The following is a 20,794-nucleotide window of genomic DNA, read 5'->3' as shown; positions in this document are numbered from 1 at the left end:
GTAGGAGTGAGAGTTAGGTCTTTTACAAGAGGGGAAAACGTGTGACTTTATGGGTGCCGTAAAAGGGTGAGAGATAAATGTATGTGTGTCAGTGCTGCATATGGGAGCATGCATGTGTGTGTGTGTGTGTGTGTGTGTGTGTGTGTGTGTGTGTGTGTGTGTGTGTGTGTGTGTGTGCGTGTGCGTGCGCGTGTGCGTGCATGCGTGTGTGTGAGAATTTATGCATGTGTGAAGGCGTCGCTGTCAGGCAGAAACCTCATTATGACCAAAACTGGAAATGTAAAAAAGAACCTGTGTTACAATGGATCCAATATAGTTATTATTTAGTCAGAAACACAGACAGACTTGACCAATTTCACTTAAAAAATAAAGAGAGCAAAAATAGTTGTGAGCTTGTAGACCTCACAACAGACAGTAGTATGATGAAAAAGGGCATTCAATCATGAAAAAAATCATAAAAAGTTGAAATATAGACATCAAAGGTTTCTGCCCGACAGCGCCGATGTGTACTGTGTGTGTATAGAGGTTTGTAAACTACATTTTGATTTAGTGGTGGCGGTGAGTGTCAGTGAGTCAATGAGTAGACACAATGCATCACTCACAGCACTTAGACTGATGAACACACACAGTTCCAACACGGCCACCAGACACTGAGCTTCATACTGTATGTCAATATGTCTGGATGTATAATACTGTATATGTTAACCGACCCAAATGTAATTATGAAAATGAGTCACAGAATCAGAATTATTTTTATTACCAGCTGTCTTTGCATATACAAAGATTATGTCAACAGTAAACACTGGGAAATCCTGTATCCTCCTATATATGGCATACTGTAGCAGTGGCCGTCATTTCTTTCCCATAGAGATTTCCGAAAATATTTATATAAATTATTTTATCCAGGCTCCAGGTGAACCATGACAATAAAGCATTTGATTCTGTGTCAAAATATGTATTATATACTATATTTTATACCCTTTTTTTTTACACAGAATCAAATGTTTTATGGTCATGATTCAGCAGGAGCCTGGATGGCTTGGTTCCAGGCTTAAAATGATTTATATAAATAAGAAATAAGAATAATGGGGTTTCTATCTGTGGCACCAGAAAATGGCCGCCACTGCTATGCCCTTTTTCACAGTTAAATGAACACTCAGGATTTTGCTGTCAATGCATAAGTTCTTAAAGAATAGCTGACATGTAAGTTGAAGTTAAAACGTTTCAAATCAGTGCAAGGGGGACAGTGCTTTTAGTGCTATAGTGTAATAATGACACCACACCACCTAAAAGATATATTCAATAATATTATTTCTTAATGAGCAGGTTGTCTATGTTTTCAGTTTATTATTATTTCAGTAAACCTCTCCTCTCCTCTCCTCTGTGATGTGACACTGTAGGGGTCAGTGTGCTTCCATGGCTGAGTTGAGCATGCTACAAAGGGCCCACACCCTAGAGACGTATGGAGTCGACCCCCACCCCTGCAAGGTAACTTCTTACACTTCAGACCAGACCATAATTTGACCAGGGATCATCAATGTGTCAGTACACAGACAGATGTGTCCATGGCAAGACTTGGCCTTGTACGTGGCAATTTTTTACGTAAGATTATAATGTTCTTATTTTGATCATAAGACCCAATTACTGAGTGTCAGTCTCTGGGTTTTCTTCAGAATATGTATGACATTGATTTACCATGGCACCAAGGCACATTAGGAGTCCACTAGGACAGTGGTTCTCTAACTTTTTATTTTCAACGTAACTCTGAGAGAGAGAGTCCATAACTAAGACAAATGGAACAAATGTGCACTCTCAGAGTTACAGACCTGCAAAGGTAATTTAATTTAAATGTAATTTAATTTAATATTATTGTCTGCTTATTTGTATGTCCATGGCAAAAATAGAATTTTGACAAAAATGTCTACCACAAGCCAGCATGGTGATGGTCCCTGAATCAGTGACTGTTTCACTACCTAAGACAATTCTACTGACTATCCCTCTAACAAATTGCCCACAATTTCTTACATTGCCCATGGGTATGCCTGCACCATCCAACCATATGCCAGGTTTCACTTGCCTTGTTTTTGTAATCATTTATCAAAGGGTATCCTGTTGACCCAGAAGACTGCCTGGTTGTCTGCCTACTGCTTGTTATGAATAATGAGTTCATGACCAGCTCTTAATCTTTGTTCCTTGTCATACAATGCCATAACTCACTCTTTCATCTTTCCAGTCACATCTTCATGTGGTAATGTCAAATACAATTCAAGTGCCATAACCACTTAAGCCCTACTTTATACTTCGTCCTACAGTAAAATATTTGTCTAGAATGCCATGCCCAAAATAGGGTCACCAGGTTGAAAGTGGTTAAGTAGAATCATAATCTATTCCAACACAGGTGGCTACCTGTGACTTTAATGTTTCCTAATATTTCTTCTATAATAGTGGGGCAATGGCACTCATGTCATGATGAAACCAAGTGATGTGTTACCATGGGTTAGTTCAGAGAGGCTTGTATGAAAGAGCACCATAATGTGTGCTGCATTGTCTCTCATAACTCCTCTCACTTTGCTCTTCTCCACCTGTGGGCCGGGGTCCACTGGTGGGCCGCACAGGTTTTGCAAGTGCGAACCCAAATAATTATCAATTTTTTTTTTTAATGATAATACATAATTATATAAAAAAGAGTAATCTTCTTTAAAACCTTGAGAAAAAAAAGTCTTTGTGTTACCAATAAATAGGAACTTAAAGTTAGTTCCATTGATCCAAGCCGTAACACAATCGATTGATTGATCATTATAATAAACATGCTCTGAAAATGCATGTGGCCCACCCATCTACACACTTAACGGGGTCAGATGGTTGTGCCATGTATGCCCTCGAAATGTTCAAGTGGGCAATGATCCAGAAAAGGTTTAGAACCACTGCTCTACTTACTTACTACTTACTTACTACAGACACATATCCCTTATTTTTTCTCTCTGTCAAATATCTTCTAGTCCACATACTCTCCCAGCCTCCCTTTCATTTTGATCAATGCCTGTGGATTTTGCATGTTACAGAAGCAGGACTACATAGGACCACCCATGGGCATATCAGATGTTGAACATTACAGCGGTGACATCATTGGCAGTGCAATTAATTTCTAACGATGTAATGCCATCGTGAGACATACAGTTATCTGTTTATTGATTTGATGTCCTAGCCTATATCCTCATGTCATCCACTTGTCCTTCCATTACCTTGTCGCCACAATTCACATCGGAATGCCAATTGTTCTTAAATGTCAGGGATCAATATTCACTCTGATTTAAGATTTTATCATGGCTTCAGGGGAAACTCAGTCATTGACTCTGTTCCACTCACAACAGAGCAATAGAAGTCCATGTTACATTTCTCTGGTTCACTTCACTGCACTGTAATGCATCTTGTTGTTAATTTCACACATAATGTTGTACCGTTCTTCTGGTAATTTATTTGTTCTAAAATGAAAGTGAATAAAAAATGTCACAATTTGCACTTTTTGCTCTTGGAAATGGCTTTTTTTATCATAATAATGACTGGATGTGATCAAATATAGTAATATCACACTGATTATACTGTATTATATCTCTTCTCCCTTCTCTGATGTGTTTCTTATCTTATATACAGTATATCAGTGTATGAAATTGTCTCATAGACAGTCATATAAAAGCATGTTAAGCAAATTAAGGGGATCATTCTGTAAATGGGAGCCGATCGCCCCTTATCTGTTCCACTCTTATCAGACAGATTGTTATTTTGGGATGGCTGAAAATGGTTCTTAGATCCTGCTGTTGTATATACTGTATGCTACATTGCACCAGTGTCAAATGTGGAAAGACAGAGAAAGCAAAATGAAGGAGAAGGAGAAAGGATGTTTATTGTAAACTTTATAGAGATGTAGATTGGCACAGTATATCAGACTGAAAGGATTATTCATAATACATTCTGCCCTTATGTGGGAATTATGACCTATAGTGCATGCTACCAGCTGCATTTGATTTCACTACATCAAATCTTTAGGCTTTGTACCGTGTGCTTGACACCAAATCTTGTGCATTTTAAGCTTGACTTGAACACAAAAAACAAAAACCCGGATTTTTGGCTTATTGTACTGTTATAATACCACGTGCTGACACTCACTTTTTTGTGTTTTGTTTCTGTGCGTTCTGTGTGTGTGTGTGTGTGTGTGTGTGTGTGTGTGTGTGTGTGTGTGTGTGTGTGTGCGTGCGTGCGTGCGTGCGTGCAGGATTTTACAGGCTCCACAGCATTTCTAGGATTCACAGCCACAGGCTTTGTGGTCTTCCAGGGAAACAAGCGGATCCACCTACTCAAATGGTACTCACTTATCCCAAAGCTCTGTCTGTCTGTCTGTCTGTCTCTGTCTCTGTCTGTCTCTGTCTCTCTCTCTGTCTTTCTGCCTGCTCTCAGTTAGTTGACCCATTAAGACCTGAGGCGATTCTTAAAAATGTTTTCTAAATCCTAACAGTTTTTTGAAAAAAAAAACTTTTTTCAAGATTTTTCAAAAATAGCAGATCTACAAGCTCATAGCGCGGCACTCGGTGCCGTGCTATGAGCTTGTATATCTGCTATTTTTGAATAGCCAAAGACATCTAAAGTGACACAGATGCGTTCCAGGTCTTAATGGGTTAAGTCGTGGTCACACGATATACTGTATCTTGTTTTGTATTTGGTATGTGTGTGTTTTTTATTTTCCTAGTGTATTTTAGAACAAAATGACACGTTCCCTTTCATTTCCTGCGACAGGGCTGATGTCAGCAAGCTGAAGTTTGAGGGGAAAACCTTCTATGTCATCGGAATCCAAAAGGAGGTGAGTGCAGCATCCTCCTCTGAGTACAGTACAGTACGTACAGTAAACGCATCTGACTCCCAGCTTCCTCTTCTGAGGATGATGAGTCATACGCTCTGCCGCGCCGTGTGGCCGACGCCATCACGGTGATGGATTGTGCGTAGTTCTTTACAACACAGATCCAGTGCCATGCTCTTAGATTACACTATCCAGGGTTTATGTCGTTGGGCACCCATGGGAGAGGAGATCTGGATACTGATGCTGTATCGTGGTCTCGCTAAGTTCTGTTTTTCTAGCTGTGTTGTTGTCTCAGTAACCTACTGGTCTACATCTGTCTCAAACTCACCCCTTTTTGTTCTTTCTTTCTTTCGTTCTTTCTTTTGCTCTTTCTTTTGTTCTTTCTTTCTTTCTTCCTTTCTTTCTTTCTTTCGTTCTTTCTTTCGTTCTTTCTTTATTTCTCTGTCTGTCTGTTTGTTTGTTTGTTTGTTTGTTTGTTTGTTTGTTTGTTTGTTTGTTTGCTTGTTTCTTTCTTTCTTTTAGATCCTCTGTCAATCCATAGTTCTAAGTACTGTACGTACTGTGTAGTTCATGTTTAGACGCGACTTTTTATATGCATCTCTAATAGCCTAAAAGCGTGTAAGGGTAAAAAAAAAAAAAAAAACACATAAGTGGGTCATTCTGTTTGTCTATGTAATCCTGTCTTGCAACACACATACTGTACTGTATGTGTGTGTGTGTGTAACAGCGTGTCACTGTTTCAGATCTCCTTAACAGGCAGGATACATTGTAACAAAATGGTGGGTGTTCTACGCCTAACCTCATCATTAACCTTTACTGTATGTGTCGACTCTGTCCCAAATACAAGACTTCCTCTAAAAATACCCAGTCAGTAGATTATTCTACATATGACTGGCTCCGCAGCAAAACCCCCACCGTAAATGCCAGTACTGACTTGATGTGTGATGCGGACATATTTCACCTCCAATAGGAGTCTTGCATTTGAGATGCAGATTCCATCTATATGTACTAACGTTCACTACAGAGCTACAGTAGATGCTGAGCAGCAACTTTAAAGTAAGTCTCTAGCATGAAGCATTCCAGAGATATTCTAAAAATAGTAATTAGAGTCCTTTGATGGCGCCGACGCCATCATAGAGTCATTTGGGTTATTAATATGTTTCCCCTTCACTACAAAACGATGGGATATCTGCATTTCTACAGTAGATATCCAAAGTCATGGAATTCATATTATTCCAAAAGTGCTCTAATCAGACATACAGTATATATATTTATCCTGTTGGTTGTGAGCTCTGTGTGTACTGTAGATTTGATTGTCTGCTCTGCTTCAATCCCCCAAATTCTGCTTCTCACATTCCACGTTGACCTAACCAAGCTTTGTGTCACATTCTTCAGTCTGCTGCTTTAATATTTAAATTCATATGGACATAATCACAACAGGCCACTCCCATATGAAATTTGGCTATGCTTTGGTATATACGCTATAAGAGTTATTTCTCAAAACCGATCAATCAATCAATCAATCAATCAATCAATGTCATGTGCTCTTCATTGCAGAAGCATCATCTCTGCTTAGTCTGTCTTTCTGCCCGTCTGTTTGTCTCTCTGTCTGGCAACTCATGTATGGCTGAAGATGCAGTTTTATCTTTGTTTTTGTCTCTTCTCTCTGTGTATATACATATTCATCGCTGGTGAGTAAACACACACACACACACACATTTAAAAAAAACATTGCATTTGAATCACGCTCCAATCCTCAAGTTGACACATCCACTCAAACCTTCCTTGAATGAATATACGGTACCTCTCCCATCCTCTTCACAGTTGGCCTCTCCTGTGTTTTTTTCTCCTTGTGGTCACCGTTTGAATCCCCTGTGTTGCGTGGTGCACAGGGAAATCACCAGTTAATTAATTCAATCAATCATTAATTTAACTCTGAGAGTGTTGCACACTCTCCGTTCCGTTTGCATTTTAGTTTGTGTGATCCAATTTTATTTGATACAGTTGATGTGCATCTCCTCTCAGCTTTTCTTTCAGAATTTTTATTTGACATCAATCTCTTTAGTTTTATACTTTCATCCAAGTTGATGTTGCAGTCTGTGTCCTGATCTCCCTTTACATGTATAGTATACTGCTATTGCTGTTTAGCCTATTTGTTACTATTTCAGTTTTTTCCTTTTTTTTAATTTATGATGTCAGTGGTCATGAATGAATCATATAGTTCAGTTTGATCAATCCTGTAATTACTTCAGCCCTGCAATTATATGTACATAACATACATATCCCCTCGTCATCCTGATTGTGTTTTTATTATCATTATGGGGAAACATAGATTATGCAATGAAATCATGCACAATCTACTGTATCACTGCCCATACAATATTTTAACAATTGTAACTTCTTCATCATATATTTATTGACAAAAAACGTTTAGCTGTACGCTGAACTGAATATGAGTGTGTGTGTGTGTGTGTGTGTGTGTGTGTGTGTGTGTGTGTGTGTGTGTGTGTGTGTGTGTGTGTGTGTGTGTGTGTGTGTGTGTGTGTGTGTGTGTGTGTGTGTGTGTGTGTGTGTGTGTGTGTGTGTGTGTGTGTGTGTATGTCTTTCACTGATCTATTCTGAGTTCCATCATGAACTGAATCATGCATTGATGTTTTAACCTGTTGTGATTAGTTTCTAACACTTTGTGGCAGGTCACTGCATGACATCTGTCACTGCCCTCGCTACTTACTGTACACCAGCTCATCTGTCTCCCTTTGAACTGATAAGATAAGATAATGTAAAATAAGATAAGATAAAATATGATAAGATAAGATAAGTTCAGATAAGATGGCCTTCATTAGATTGGTCGACACCGCAGCAGCAGCAGCCTGGGTACATTGAAACAAGTGCGACAAAGTAATAAAATATCAAATTATAGAATAATAATAATACTGTAATAAATATGGAAATGTCTTTCAGCATCGAACCCCTCGTGATGCCTAAGAAATATGATTGTTATGCCCAAAACTGCTTACAGACAGATAGTAAATATTTATCCATTACTGTCCTTGATGTCGTACTGTTGCTGCCATTTGTGGGTGGGGACCATTTTCTGCCCACAATGTTAATGATGAGGATCATCATTGTGGGTTTCCATATAGAGAATAGTATCTTCGCTTGCTTATTTTGTAATTACTGAGAACGTGTTGTACGTGTTGTTCAAAGTGGGACGAGACAGCATGGTACGGTAGGTGTCTGTACACACAGGGCTGGTAGCAGAATATACTGTAGCTACAGTATAATCACACACACAGACACACACACACACACACACACACACACACACACACACACACACACACACACACACACACACACACACACACACACACACACACACACACACACACACACACACACACACACACACACGGCAAGTGCTGCACACGTGAGTTCCAGTCACCCTGTAACAAGCTGCATAATAATACAGTAGATTACTTTATACTGTCCCATAACAATGAGGGGGTTGAGTAACAAAGCTGAGGCACTACTCAAAGGTCATTCTGTAGTACATTACACACTGCACAGTGAAGTCCTCAGTGTTAATTTAACTCTGAGAGCATACAAATGGAACCAAGCGCTTGAAGCAGGTCTGTTTCGTTCCATTTGTTTGTACACTCTCACAGTTGGACATGGATAAATGAACACTGAGGATTTGATCTGTGTGTGTGGGACGAGGTTGGCTAAAATACAGTGGATATCGTTTAAAGCGCAATTGGGTTCCGCCCAAATGTATGTCAGTCCTCGGATCAGTTCAACACCAGTTCTATGAGGACGCAAAGTGGGAAGTGGGCCACAAGGATTATGTTTCTGTGCCCGTTACAGTAACTCAGTCCCATCGTCCCATGTTATTGATCTACACACATTGCCTCATCACTTCCTCCCTATTCCGCCTCTCTCTTTCTCTCTCTCTCTCCCTCACTCTCTCTCTCTCTCCTTTCCTCCCCCTCTCTCATCACTTCCTCCCTATTCCGCCTCTCTCTTTCTCTCTCTCTCTCTCCCTCACTCTCTCTCTCTCTCCTTTCCTCCCCCTCTCTTTCTCTCTCCCTCTCTCTCCTTTTCTCTCCCCCATCTCCCTCCCGCCAACTCTATCTTTCTCTCTCCCCCCTCTCTTTCACACTCCCTCACTCACTCAATCTCTCTCTCTGCCCCCCTCTCTCCCTCTCTCTCTCTCCTCCCCCCTCTCTCTCTTTCTCTCTCTCCCAGTTTCAGCATTGATCTGGCTTCTCATAATTACCAGACACAATGGGCTGATATGTGGACATTTACTGGAATATATCCTTGCTCTTAGCCCATAAAGAGACAGCCTCTCTACGAGCCACAGGCCTCTTTTACTGCTGATGACTGTAGCTACTGTAACTCAGTATATCTGTCTTCCGAACGTGTTGGTGCTTTGGGTCTGTGGGTCAGCGTTTTGCACAACTCCCTCTGTGTTCAGCACTGTTCAGCACTTTGTCTCTTCCTGTGTCTTTATTCACTTGTCTTGCAATCTCATTTCTCCCCACTTCTGCCTGCATCTCTCTATTTCTCTCTCTCTCTCTCTCTCTCTCTCTCTCTCTCTCTCTCTCTCTCTCTCTCTCTCTCTCTCTCTCTCTCTCTCTCTCTCCCTCCCTCCATCTCTCCTATTCCTATCAATTCTTCCCCTCTGTTTCTCTCTTTCTCTCTTTGACCCTCTGTGCAGAAGAAACTGGTGTTGACGTTTCACACATCAACCCCTGCAGCATGTAAACACTTATGGAAGTGTGGGGTGGAGAACCAAGCATTTTACAAGTGAGCTTGACGCACGCACACACACGCACACGCACTATAAAATATGAACATTTTTACACTCACAGGGTTAAAATAACACTAAGGAATTTACAGTACACCACACACACACACACACACACACACACACACACGCATTAAAAAAAATCACACGTTCATGTGACGCGTCAAGGTTTGACGTGGCACGGAACGAGCGCCAAACACACACACACACACACACACACACACACACACACACACACACACACACACACACACACACACACACACACACGTACACACACACACACACACACACACACACACACACACACACACACACACACACACACACACACACACACACACACACAGTTATCCATTTGTAACACAGTTACAAATGGATAAAACACAATTCAAGGTAATATTTTTTCTTTTATATATTTCCTGTATTATCAGAGACCAGCCTGTTTGTCTAATGCTGGATGTGTGTGTGTGTGTGTGTGTGTGTGTGTGTGTGTGTGTGTGCATACGCGTACAGTGGAGAGCCCGGGAGTGAATGTCCTCCTGGATGTCAGACCAACATCCGAGCTCCTTAATCAAATTAGATTGAATTGAGTTTGGAAATGGCAGCCAAGCAAAGCCTTGAGAACACACACACACACACACACACACACACACACACACACACACACACACACACACACACACATCAGTGCTGAGTGTCAGGAACCTGGTCTGGTGTGATAGATGATCCTGAACCTGTACTGTACGGTATATAGTATTACAAAGTGCTACACCTTGGATCACCCTCCATTCTAGTATGTACAGTACGTTGCTGATACCAAACACCTTGCTGCAACTACGGCTTACAACAGAAAAAACAAATGGAGTGTTATTACTGTATCTACAAGCTCACAATGTGTCACGATGCAACTATCAGAGTATAGTTATTGTTCTGCCCACAATAGATGAAAAATATTCGGACATGGGTCATGAAGATGTCCAATTTCGACCCCAGTTTTTCCATATAATCTAACCATAACGTTGGTCTCTGATATACATTTGAATCAGATTCTCCATTTTACAGTGCCAACGACCATTTCGTCAATGCAACCAAGCTGCATTGGATGCCTTGCACCCGAAATAACAGGGGTAGTCAACAGATAATTAGAACATTTATAATTAGACAAAAAGTTCTTCAAACATCACAAAATATGAGTCAAAAGTACTTTTTAAATCAAATGTAGCTTAGCCCTTTCATGTGATGCTACTTCAGTACATGTTAACAACAAATATTACAAGGACCACTACAGAAAATTGCAAATGAACATGTAATATCCAGGATTCGCAGTATAGACACTATTACTGACTATCCTTCTAACAATGTGCCCACAATTCCACACATTGCCCATACACTGTCCATGTATACTGGGTTTTGACCCAGTCTTGATTTAATCTCTTCTTTGCCTCCCCCCTCTCCTTCTCTCCCCCTATCTATTTCTACCAGATGTGCTAAGTCAAGTCAGATAAAGACAGTATCCAGCAGTAACATCTTCTTCAAGGGAAGCAGGTTCAGATACAGGTGAGTGTGGTCAAGAAACCTTTCCGAGAGCTGGCATTCCACCCTCCATTTGGTTGAGGCTTCAATAAATCAGTTTATATAGAACTTTGTAAGTCCCACAGTTAATCTGAAATATCTAATCCTGACAAAACCAAATAACTGCTGTAAGGGCATGACTGGCCAGGATTTTCCTATAAATAATCTAAAACATGCCCTTACTTTACAAACTTCACAGTGCCTAAGTACACACTTACGCACGCACGCACGCACACACACACACACACACACACACACACACACACACACACACACACACACACACACACACACACACACACACACACACACACACACACACACACACACACACACACACACACACACACACACACACACACACACACACACTCTTCAGCCTGGAATCCCTGGATACAGAGCCAACATTCCAGCACAATAAACACCCAAGAAGCTATCTGTGAACACTGGTTATCTCCTCTGCAACTAGCTTTCTAACATGATTAAGACTAATTAATACATTATCAGACAATCAATGTGGCCTTGTGACAAAAATCTGGTGTCCACGTTGACACATTTTTCAACTGAAAATATGTTGCAACTCCCTCCATGGTTTTCCCTCTTCATGAGATAGAAAACTCCTACCCTGCGTATGTTCTCTTCAAAACAAGTAAAAGTAAAGGCAGGCACGCCGTTCGAGTGGCAAGTCGTGATTGGCGGAATAGGTTATCACCTGTTTAAAAAATGTACACACAAAGTAGAATGAACCAAAATGAGCACTGCCCAAAACAACTTTGCTGCTGGCGATAAGGTGAACACAGGTGTTTACGTCTGTGTTTGCTGCAGCAAAAGAAGAACACTTAGAAGAATTCAATGCTTTACATGGTTTATTGACAGAATATTGAAAACCATGGATGTGGGAAAAGGGCGATTTGTGTAATACAACATCGGAACACCAGTTGCTAAATTTGCAGTACATACAGTTCCACATGAACAAGCTCTGCTGGCCCAACTTATCCCTGTTTATGCTGAACCAGTGTCATTGAATTGATGGCATGGGTCAGTAGGTAAATAGGTGAGAAGTCCACATTCGAATAGATCTGCCGATGCATTATCATGCGTATTGCGTACGCTCAAACTACAGTAAATACCCATATTCGTGTACAGTCAAAATCAGTATTGGATGTGAGGTGGGAAGGAGAGAGCAGGTATGTATTTGGAGTTATAAAGTGGGAACCTAGCTCTTTCTTTGCGACCAACAACACCTTCAGCTGTCTTACTTACACTACTGTTGTACGTATCACGGTGATATTGCAACTACACATGCATTTACTACACATGAGACACAATATTTCATGAAATAATTTCCAAACTCACGATTCACAAATATGTCACTAATCAGTCTCAATAACAATAGGCTATAGCTGACCCTCCTGGCTCAAAATCTAACCACCTACGTTAGCTGTTCAGAAACGGTGCAAATTGGCTGAAGTATGTTGAAGGATGACCAAAAATTGTATTACATGCCATAATTGTTGTCTTGAACTTTGTGTGTGTGCGTGTGTGCGTGTGTGCGTGTGTGCGTGTGTGCGTGCGTGTGTGCGTGCGTGCGTGCTTGCTTGCGTGCGTGCGTGCGTGCGTGCGTGTGCCTGTGTCCTTTCTCAGTGGAAGAGTTGCCAAAGAGGTGATAGAAGCCAGCTCAAAGATTCAGAGAGAACCTCCAGAGGTGCGCAGGTAAGATTCTGGTAGTGCAATACTACTATTCTAACAAACACACACACACACACACACACACACACACACACACACACACACACACACACATGCACGAGCACGCACACACACGCACACACACAAACAAACACACAAACACACAAACACACTAAGCTATTCTTGTAGTCATAGTAAATTTTGAACACCTGCTTGTTGGACATACTGTATATAGAAATCCTCTTTCCAACAGAACACACAAGGGATTTAGCAACTAGAGCAGTTATTTAAGAAACCGTTTTGTGTGAAATGGGGTCATTCGGGTGGTGCAGGTATAAGTACCTGCCCACCACCATGGAGACTGGGGTTTGATTCCTCCACGGTGACTCTAGTTTGGCCGGACATTCCTACAAACACAATTGGCCGTGTTCACATGTTGGCAGGTTAGCAGCCAAGAGAGGGAGGGGGGGGTGAAAAAAAGTGCGGAAAAAAAAACAATAAAACAACAACAAACAGTCGGTCAAAACAATATATATTTTGTTTGAAATGCCATGTGTATTCTGTCTGTTATGCCCATGTATGGAGATCCCGGATGTCATCAATATGATGTCATAGTGCCTACGTCTTATCAGCTATACCCCGTGACCTATAGCCTACGTAACCCTACCCTGTGGATATTTGTGTTTGCAGAGCCCAGTTTGGACAGAGCAGGAGTTATAACTCTCTGAGTCATAAGAACCTCATCATGAACATGGAGCCACTGGTACCTGCACTACCTTCCACTAACGAGTACGAAGAGACCGCCCCAGAAAATGGTAGGAGCCTACTGGCTGCTGCACACACATAAGCAGTGTATATGCACTCATAGCAGAAATACCTGGATTTTATATTGCCTGATGTGAGGAGAAACACATGCATATGGATGAACTCTTGCACACAAGCGTACGCGCACACACGCACACACGCACGCACACACGCACGCACGCACACACACACACACACACACACTCACACACACACACACACACACACACACACACACACACACACACACACACACACACACCCACCCACCCACACACACACACACACACACACACACACACACACACACACACACACACACACACACACACACACACACACACACACACACACACACACACACACGGATGGATGCAAACAACTATTCAGACACACAAACAAGCAAATAAGCCAACCAACCAACCAACGCTTCTCTGCAACACTAACTTTAACTTTATCATTGAGTCGCATTATAACGTTTAATATTTCAACAAATAAAAAAACATATAGTATGTGGAAAATGGGGGGAGTACTTTCTCTCCTCTGCAACAGTAAAAAATACATTATATTGCGATATTATATATCCTTTAACCCCCTGAAACAAGTCCTTCATATAATAACTGGCTGAATAGCAATCTGGACCTAACCATCAATTAGTTTAATTGTAACAGGTTCCTTTTACAGTACCCTTGTTGATCTTTGCTATTTTACTTGTGTAGTACTGTTAAAATTGTTTGAATTGTATCTATTATGGACTTTTCTGTATGTCTCCACTACCCCCCACATGTTTTGTCAATAAAAACATGCATTAATAACTAAATAACTGCTGTCACACCAAATTTGGGACACCAATTTGATGTCCACAATGCATATCCAGATGTGGCCTATGGGAGCACACGCAAGTGTGCGCCCTCACACACGTGAGTGCGCATGCGCAGGATAATTTGAGAAGCTGATGCTGCCTTCTCTCCATCCGCCTGTTTCCCCAGAGATACTAATCACAGTGGGCTAAAAATATCCTTCCCATGATGCTCCCTGAGGAAACCTCTATGCCTGTTGTGCATGTGTGTACATGTCTGTGTATGTGTGAGCGTCACACTGTGACGTCGTGGAATCAGAGCCAGGATCCCAGCTTGTGTTAGTTTTAATGAAAACTTAATTAGCACATATCTATTTGGCTCTCAGGAGGCTGTCCATGTGTGTGTGTGTGTGTGTGTGTGTGTGTGTGTGTGTGTGTGTGTGTGTGTGTGTGTGTGTGTGTGTGTGTGTTTGTGTGTATGTGGGGTTCAGGTGTTGTGTCATTGTAGAGGTGAAAGTTGCTTCGATAAACACATCCATGTTTGACTCAACAATTTATGCTACTTCTTACTGTGGTGTGTGTGTGTGTGTGTGTGTGTGTGTGTGTGTGTGTGTGTGTGTGTGTGTGTGTGTGTGTGTGTGTGTAGGCGCGTGCGTGCGTGCGTGCGTGCGTGCGTGCGTGCGTGCGTGCGTGCGTGCGTGCGTGCGTGCGTGCGTGCGTGCGTACGTGCATGTGTTCACTCCCTGACATTTCAATCCCATAGAATCTATGTATCCTCTCACTCCAATGACACAGCAGTACTGCTGTTACAATGTCAGCTAAGACTGTTGACTTAACAGAATACTGTGCATATTGCATAACAACACAACAACATAACATAACAATGCTTGATTTAGTAGAACATATGGCAGAATGTATCTTATGCAAACAAATGACAGAAAAGACAATGCACAATTCCATAAGGCTTGCAGTATGTCTTAAGGACATTAACCAAAAACAATCTGTCCCGTTATACAACCTTATGTAGTTTTAGTAAATATTGAATATTTAGACCATCTAGTGGTAACCAAAGCAATCCAAAGCGCCCTCGTTAAATAGAGAATAATAAAACAACTTCCTTACTTCATTCAATAGTAAAATGTAAAAAAGATACTTGAACATACTTTAACAAAATAATGAGTGTATATTAGGGAACAGAAACAGTAGAGCCTATGGGGGAAAGAAATGGTCCACATTTAAGGAATCAGAATCAGTTCATTATGTCACATCACAGTTTTACAGGTGTAATTAAGCAATAAAATTATATTTTTTTCAGTGCGCGCTCCATCGTTTTGCAGTATTCCGTGAGAAGAGAGAGGACAGAGGTAGAGTGAGAGCAAAGGGAAAGAGATAGAAAACTGGTTAAATAGAGCAAATACAGACATACATATATATTTTACAGTACCCTTGTGGGAGGAGCATACGTTTTGACAATTGACCGTATTCACACAGCAGCCATTTTGCATTTATGTCATACTTAGGGGAATGTGGTCAATGATCAAATATAAAGTGAGGCTGCTTTCTTAAGGGTGTTTGAGTATGACGTCATTGCGGTGTGGTGTATGATAGCTGCTGACAGTTGTTGAGAGACGCTAAAGTGCGAGTTAAGGCACCAGTGTGGCCTATACAGCTATCCATCAGCTTAGCTGCTGACACCAGGCTTATAGCTGAACTTGGATCAGCTTTCCCCCATGAGAGTGTTTGTGAGAAGAGGGCAGAGAAGGGCGAGAGCTATAGAGAAAGGTCAAGGCTTGATTTATACTTTGTTGTGCGGCGTACGCAGTGTTGCACGGCGTACAAAAAGCAGATCTACAAGCTCACAAAGCAGTGCACTGAGATGCATCGTGAGCTTGTCGATTGGCTATTTTCAGCACGCGACACTGGCGCATAAGAGGCAGGTGCCGGAGCAGAGCAGAGCTCAGGGAAGGTAGAGGTGAAAGTTGCTTCCATAAACACATTCATGTTTGACTCAACAATTTATGTTGAGCATTTATGTTTAAATCAGCATACAGTATGTTAGGTCTCCCCAGGAGGGGATGGTATGGTTAGGCAGAAACAAGGTAGCAAACATACCCTGTACATGTGGATTTCAGTTTGCCCATCCCCTGTTCCCTTATAACCCTTTTCTCTCTCACTTTCAACGAAGTATAATCACGTTAAGGAAAATAAAAGCAATCTTTTGTTGGGCAGCAGAGAGCAGGATTTGAAGAAAAAAAACGGGGGGAAACAGAGCCACAGTGTGCTGGGAAGAGAGAGATTATGAAACAAAATGACAGGATAAGAAGCAAAGGGGGTGTTACATGGTGGGTGTGACGTATACAGTATTGTGTGTGTGTGTGTGTGTGTGTGTGTGTGTGTGTGTGTGTGTGTGTGTGTGTGTGTGTGTGTGTGTGTGTGTGTGTGTGTGTGTGTGTGTGTGTGTGTGTGTGTGTGTGTGTGTGTGTGTTCTCTACCACTGAGTTATTGCTTCTTGTCCTTCCTCCACCCCTTTGACTCATTCAGCCAGCCAGCAAGCCATCCATCCATCCAAACATCAATCTATCCTTCCACCCAGTCAAACATCCATCTATCTATCCATCCGACCAAACATACATTGCTCCATCCAACCAAACAATCCATCTTACCATCCAACCAAACATCCATCTGTCCATCCAACCAAGCATCCATGTATCCATGTCTGGCCAGCCGTCCATGCATGTATCGTTTCATCACAGGACAGAACTCTGATCTGTACACTTACTGTAACTTACTTTTTTATAGCTTCCACTCTCACCCTCCTTCTCTCCATCCTCCTCCTCTGCTCTCCTCCTCACGTAATTCCAATGATCTGTCTTCCTTAAATCCCTCCACGCTCCTCCCAGCTCTCACTCTTTTCACTCCCCCACCCACCACCCTACCTTTCCTCACCTTCCCAGCATCCAGCCTCCTTCCATCTCCCCTTACCCACTCTCTTTAGACCTTGACACTAATAAAAGCATCGCGTCGTAGCAAGCAAGTCGTTTTCTCACTCTATTCATAGACCTCACACGTCGTCCCCTTTCTCCATCTCTCTGCCTACGGTCCCCCCTCTCTTAGTCTGACCCTGATCCCCATTAGAGGAAAAATCTATTCTGTCTTGGCTATCAGTCAAAGAGCTGCTACAGTAACCATTTGAACCATTACCCACTTGGTCATGCTTGGGAGTGGCTGAATATTATCATCAAATCAAAGTGCCCTTTGCACCAACTACAAAATATTCAATATTAAATCAAAGTAATAAAATAAATAACATTTGCAAGCCCTTTATCTGCAAGCACTTTATCTGCCCCATATTTCTTTATACTGTGTAAGCTATATGTCCTACAACTAAGCTTTAAAAGATTTGTTTTGTAAGATAGGGTGACAAAGGACGAATTAAAGTCACATAAGTGAGACAGAAGAATAATTGCTTTCCTGGGCTCTGTGTGGCTAGGATAAAGTGTCCCCAGGTGCTGGTCTCGGATCACTGTCTATATTCAGAGGACTAATCTGAGCCATTAGAGGGGAAACAGGAAACTGACCCAAGGTTGGTTTCAAGAGGCGACTTGACCTTACCCTATTTGTACAGTTTGTCCCCTGCCTCATCACTGGAAAGTCACACTCACCGATGCACGTTCACGCACTCACTCACTCACTCACGCACACATGCACACACGCACGCAATCACACACGCACGCACGCACTCGGCAACGCACGCACTCACACACACATGTATGCACTCACTCACTCACTCACTCACTCACTCACTCACTCACTCACACACCCACATTGTCAGTTGCAGTTTGGCTGTGGTTCTTCCGTGATGATGTTGATCCATGTTGTGTTGCTACTGACAATCCTATTGTTGTGTTGTATTGTATGTGTGTGTGCGTGTGTGTGTGTGTGTGTGTGTGTGCTTATGTGCAGAATAAAGAGTTTTGATTTTGATATTGACTGGAGAAGATGGACTGAAGATGGATGAAGAAAGCTATACAGAAAGGGAAAAAGGACCCCCATCTCATCTCATTTTAGACTTGACCAGGCCATGCCATGCCAGGCCTGCCTGTAATCAGAGTTAGATTAGCTCACCCTCAATCATCAGGACCAGCTGGTTAAATATAGAACGTCCAGCTTTGGACCTGATCCTCCCCTAATGCCCCCCACTCTATGTTAACATCACTGACATTCATAAGAGGGCCCATGGTGTGTGTGTGTGTGTGTGTGTGTGTGTGTGTGTGTGTGTGTGTGTGTGTGTGTGTGTGTGTGTGTGTGTGTGTGTGTGTGTGTGTGTGTGTGTGTGTGTGTGTGTGCGTGTGCGTGCGTGTTAATGCCCAGCTCAGAGCTCAGCTGACAGTCTGGTCAGCCTGTTGTGTACTGGATGTGTGTGGATCTCACCACAGACAGCTGTCATCAGACAGAACAATGGAGGTGCTGGAGCACAGACACAGCGCTGATGTTGGAAGCGTCCTGAAAGGGCAGAATGGTTTGGGGATGGCCGTTAGCGACCGAAGTGACATGGCGGACACCCATGGCAGGGTAGGGGCCCTTGGGCTCGACACAGACCCAGAGATGGCGAAGGGTCTAGGGATCCAGGAGGTGGGCGAGGTGGGCGAAGTAGGGGCCCTAGAAGTGTTCCAGCCAGGAGAGAGCGGAGAGGAGCGGGACTCGTCCGTGGCTCTGGTAGATGCCTTGAAGTGCCAGGTGAAGATAACTACACGCCGCAGCCTGCATCTACGCATAGCCAATCACACTGCACGGGATGTTTATGTGCGGCTAGTGGGCCACGGCGGACGCATCGCTGGAACCGGTATGAGACAGAAAAGTACAATCGAATGGCATGGACTGGACATACAGTAGAACTGAGTCAGAGATATGTTTTACTTTGCTGCAAAAAGTAATTAATTAGTGTAGGGTTTCTATGTTATCTGCTCTATAATTCTACTAGTAGAATTAGAGAGAGGTTTTTTATTTAGTGTTTAAAACATAATATATATGCAAAAGCAAACGGGTGGGGGGCTGGGGTGGTTGAATGATATAGGGCCAGTCGAGACCTAAATGTACTGTAGATAGGGGCCCTGGAACAAACCAGATATAACTGGCCTAACATGCATGGCATCTGTGAAGCTCGCAGATGGCAACCACTTTTTCCCTTGAATGTGCACCTTTATCCAGTTAATTTGTGTCCAAAATGTTGGGGATTTTGGAGTAGGTGCAGTGTTTAGCGTTCTGCCTCTTTGTCACCAGTAAATACTATTTGCAAAGAGCTATGTAATTGACATTGTCCCCATAAACCAAATGCATGGCTGTATGTTTCTAATATCGATCCTATAACCAGTTGGAACACGCTAGCTGTTTAGATCCCATAACTCTAAGAAGGATGGGCTCACTGTAATTGGAGATTTGGTTGTTAAACAACTCTTACCGTAGGCCATAAGTAATGGTTGAGTTGTACAATTTTGGGATATGTTTCTGTTATTTCAAGGGGTGAAGCTAGACTGCTAAAGACATTTTAAATGTTGCATTTTAAAAAGTGGGGGGAAAAAAAGACAGACAGACAGCAACACATCCCATCAAATCCTCAATGAAGGCGAGTGTAATTTTATATGGATGGCTCTATTGTCCAATGATAGTCGATTCTATTGCTTAAGCAAACAAATTGGTTTAGCTTAGCAGTTGGGTTGACAGGTTTGTTGGTGCTAAATGCTTGGCAACAACCCCAAGTATCATCTGTCAAACATTCTTAGACTCCCGAGAGACCACAAACTCTCTGTGTGTGTGTGTGTGTGTGTGTGTGTGTGTGTGTGTGTGTGTGTGTGTGTGTGTGTGTGTGTGTGTGTGTGTGTGTGTGTGTGTGTGTGTGTGTGTAATTGTGTAATTGCCCCACACAGATGGTGTGTACGTGCTTGTGTGAAAGAGACGCAATTGTGCTCCAGTACGTGTGATAAATAGCGTAGCCTACAAGGCAGGGCCTAGTAATGGTGTGGCTTCCCTGTGCAATCTGGATAGCAAATGGTCAGGTGTGCAGTTTGTGAACGAAGCAGCAATAATGAGGTGAGCTGTGATTGGCGTAGTCAGCTGAGTATTGATAAGCATCTTGAACAATGCCTACACAATCACATCATCATATCATCATTGGTGTGATAACATGCTAATGTGAGCATTAGCCTACATATTAAATGTCAAGTGTGTGTGTGTGTGTGTGTGTGTGTGTGTGTGTGTGTGTGTGTGT

The 20,794-nt window shown here is 42.3% G+C and overlaps 1 protein-coding gene across 1 annotated transcript in view; it reads left to right on the top strand.

The window, feature by feature from the left end:
• The window catches only part of frmd3 (FERM domain containing 3), a gene marked incomplete at its 5' end in the record, with an annotated part of 79,138 nt that overhangs the window by 45,825 nt on the left and 12,519 nt on the right, over positions 1-20,794 (top strand). Inside the window, 8 exons of the mRNA XM_084055021.1 lie at positions 1,401-1,488; positions 4,271-4,359; positions 4,789-4,852; positions 5,593-5,628; positions 9,573-9,661; positions 11,148-11,222; positions 12,882-12,950; positions 13,617-13,741. Of these exons, the coding sequence (XP_083911147.1) occupies positions 1,401-1,488; positions 4,271-4,359; positions 4,789-4,852; positions 5,593-5,628; positions 9,573-9,661; positions 11,148-11,222; positions 12,882-12,950; positions 13,617-13,741 (635 nt within the window). The remainder of the gene's footprint in view (positions 1-1,400; positions 1,489-4,270; positions 4,360-4,788; positions 4,853-5,592; positions 5,629-9,572; positions 9,662-11,147; positions 11,223-12,881; positions 12,951-13,616; positions 13,742-20,794) is intronic.

Source organism: Gymnoscopelus microlampas (genome assembly GCF_963454915.1).
Source record: "Gymnoscopelus microlampas genome assembly, chromosome: 4".
Taxonomy (NCBI): Eukaryota; Metazoa; Chordata; class Actinopteri; order Myctophiformes; family Myctophidae; genus Gymnoscopelus; species Gymnoscopelus microlampas.
This window is presented reverse-complemented; position numbering and strand designations above follow the sequence as displayed.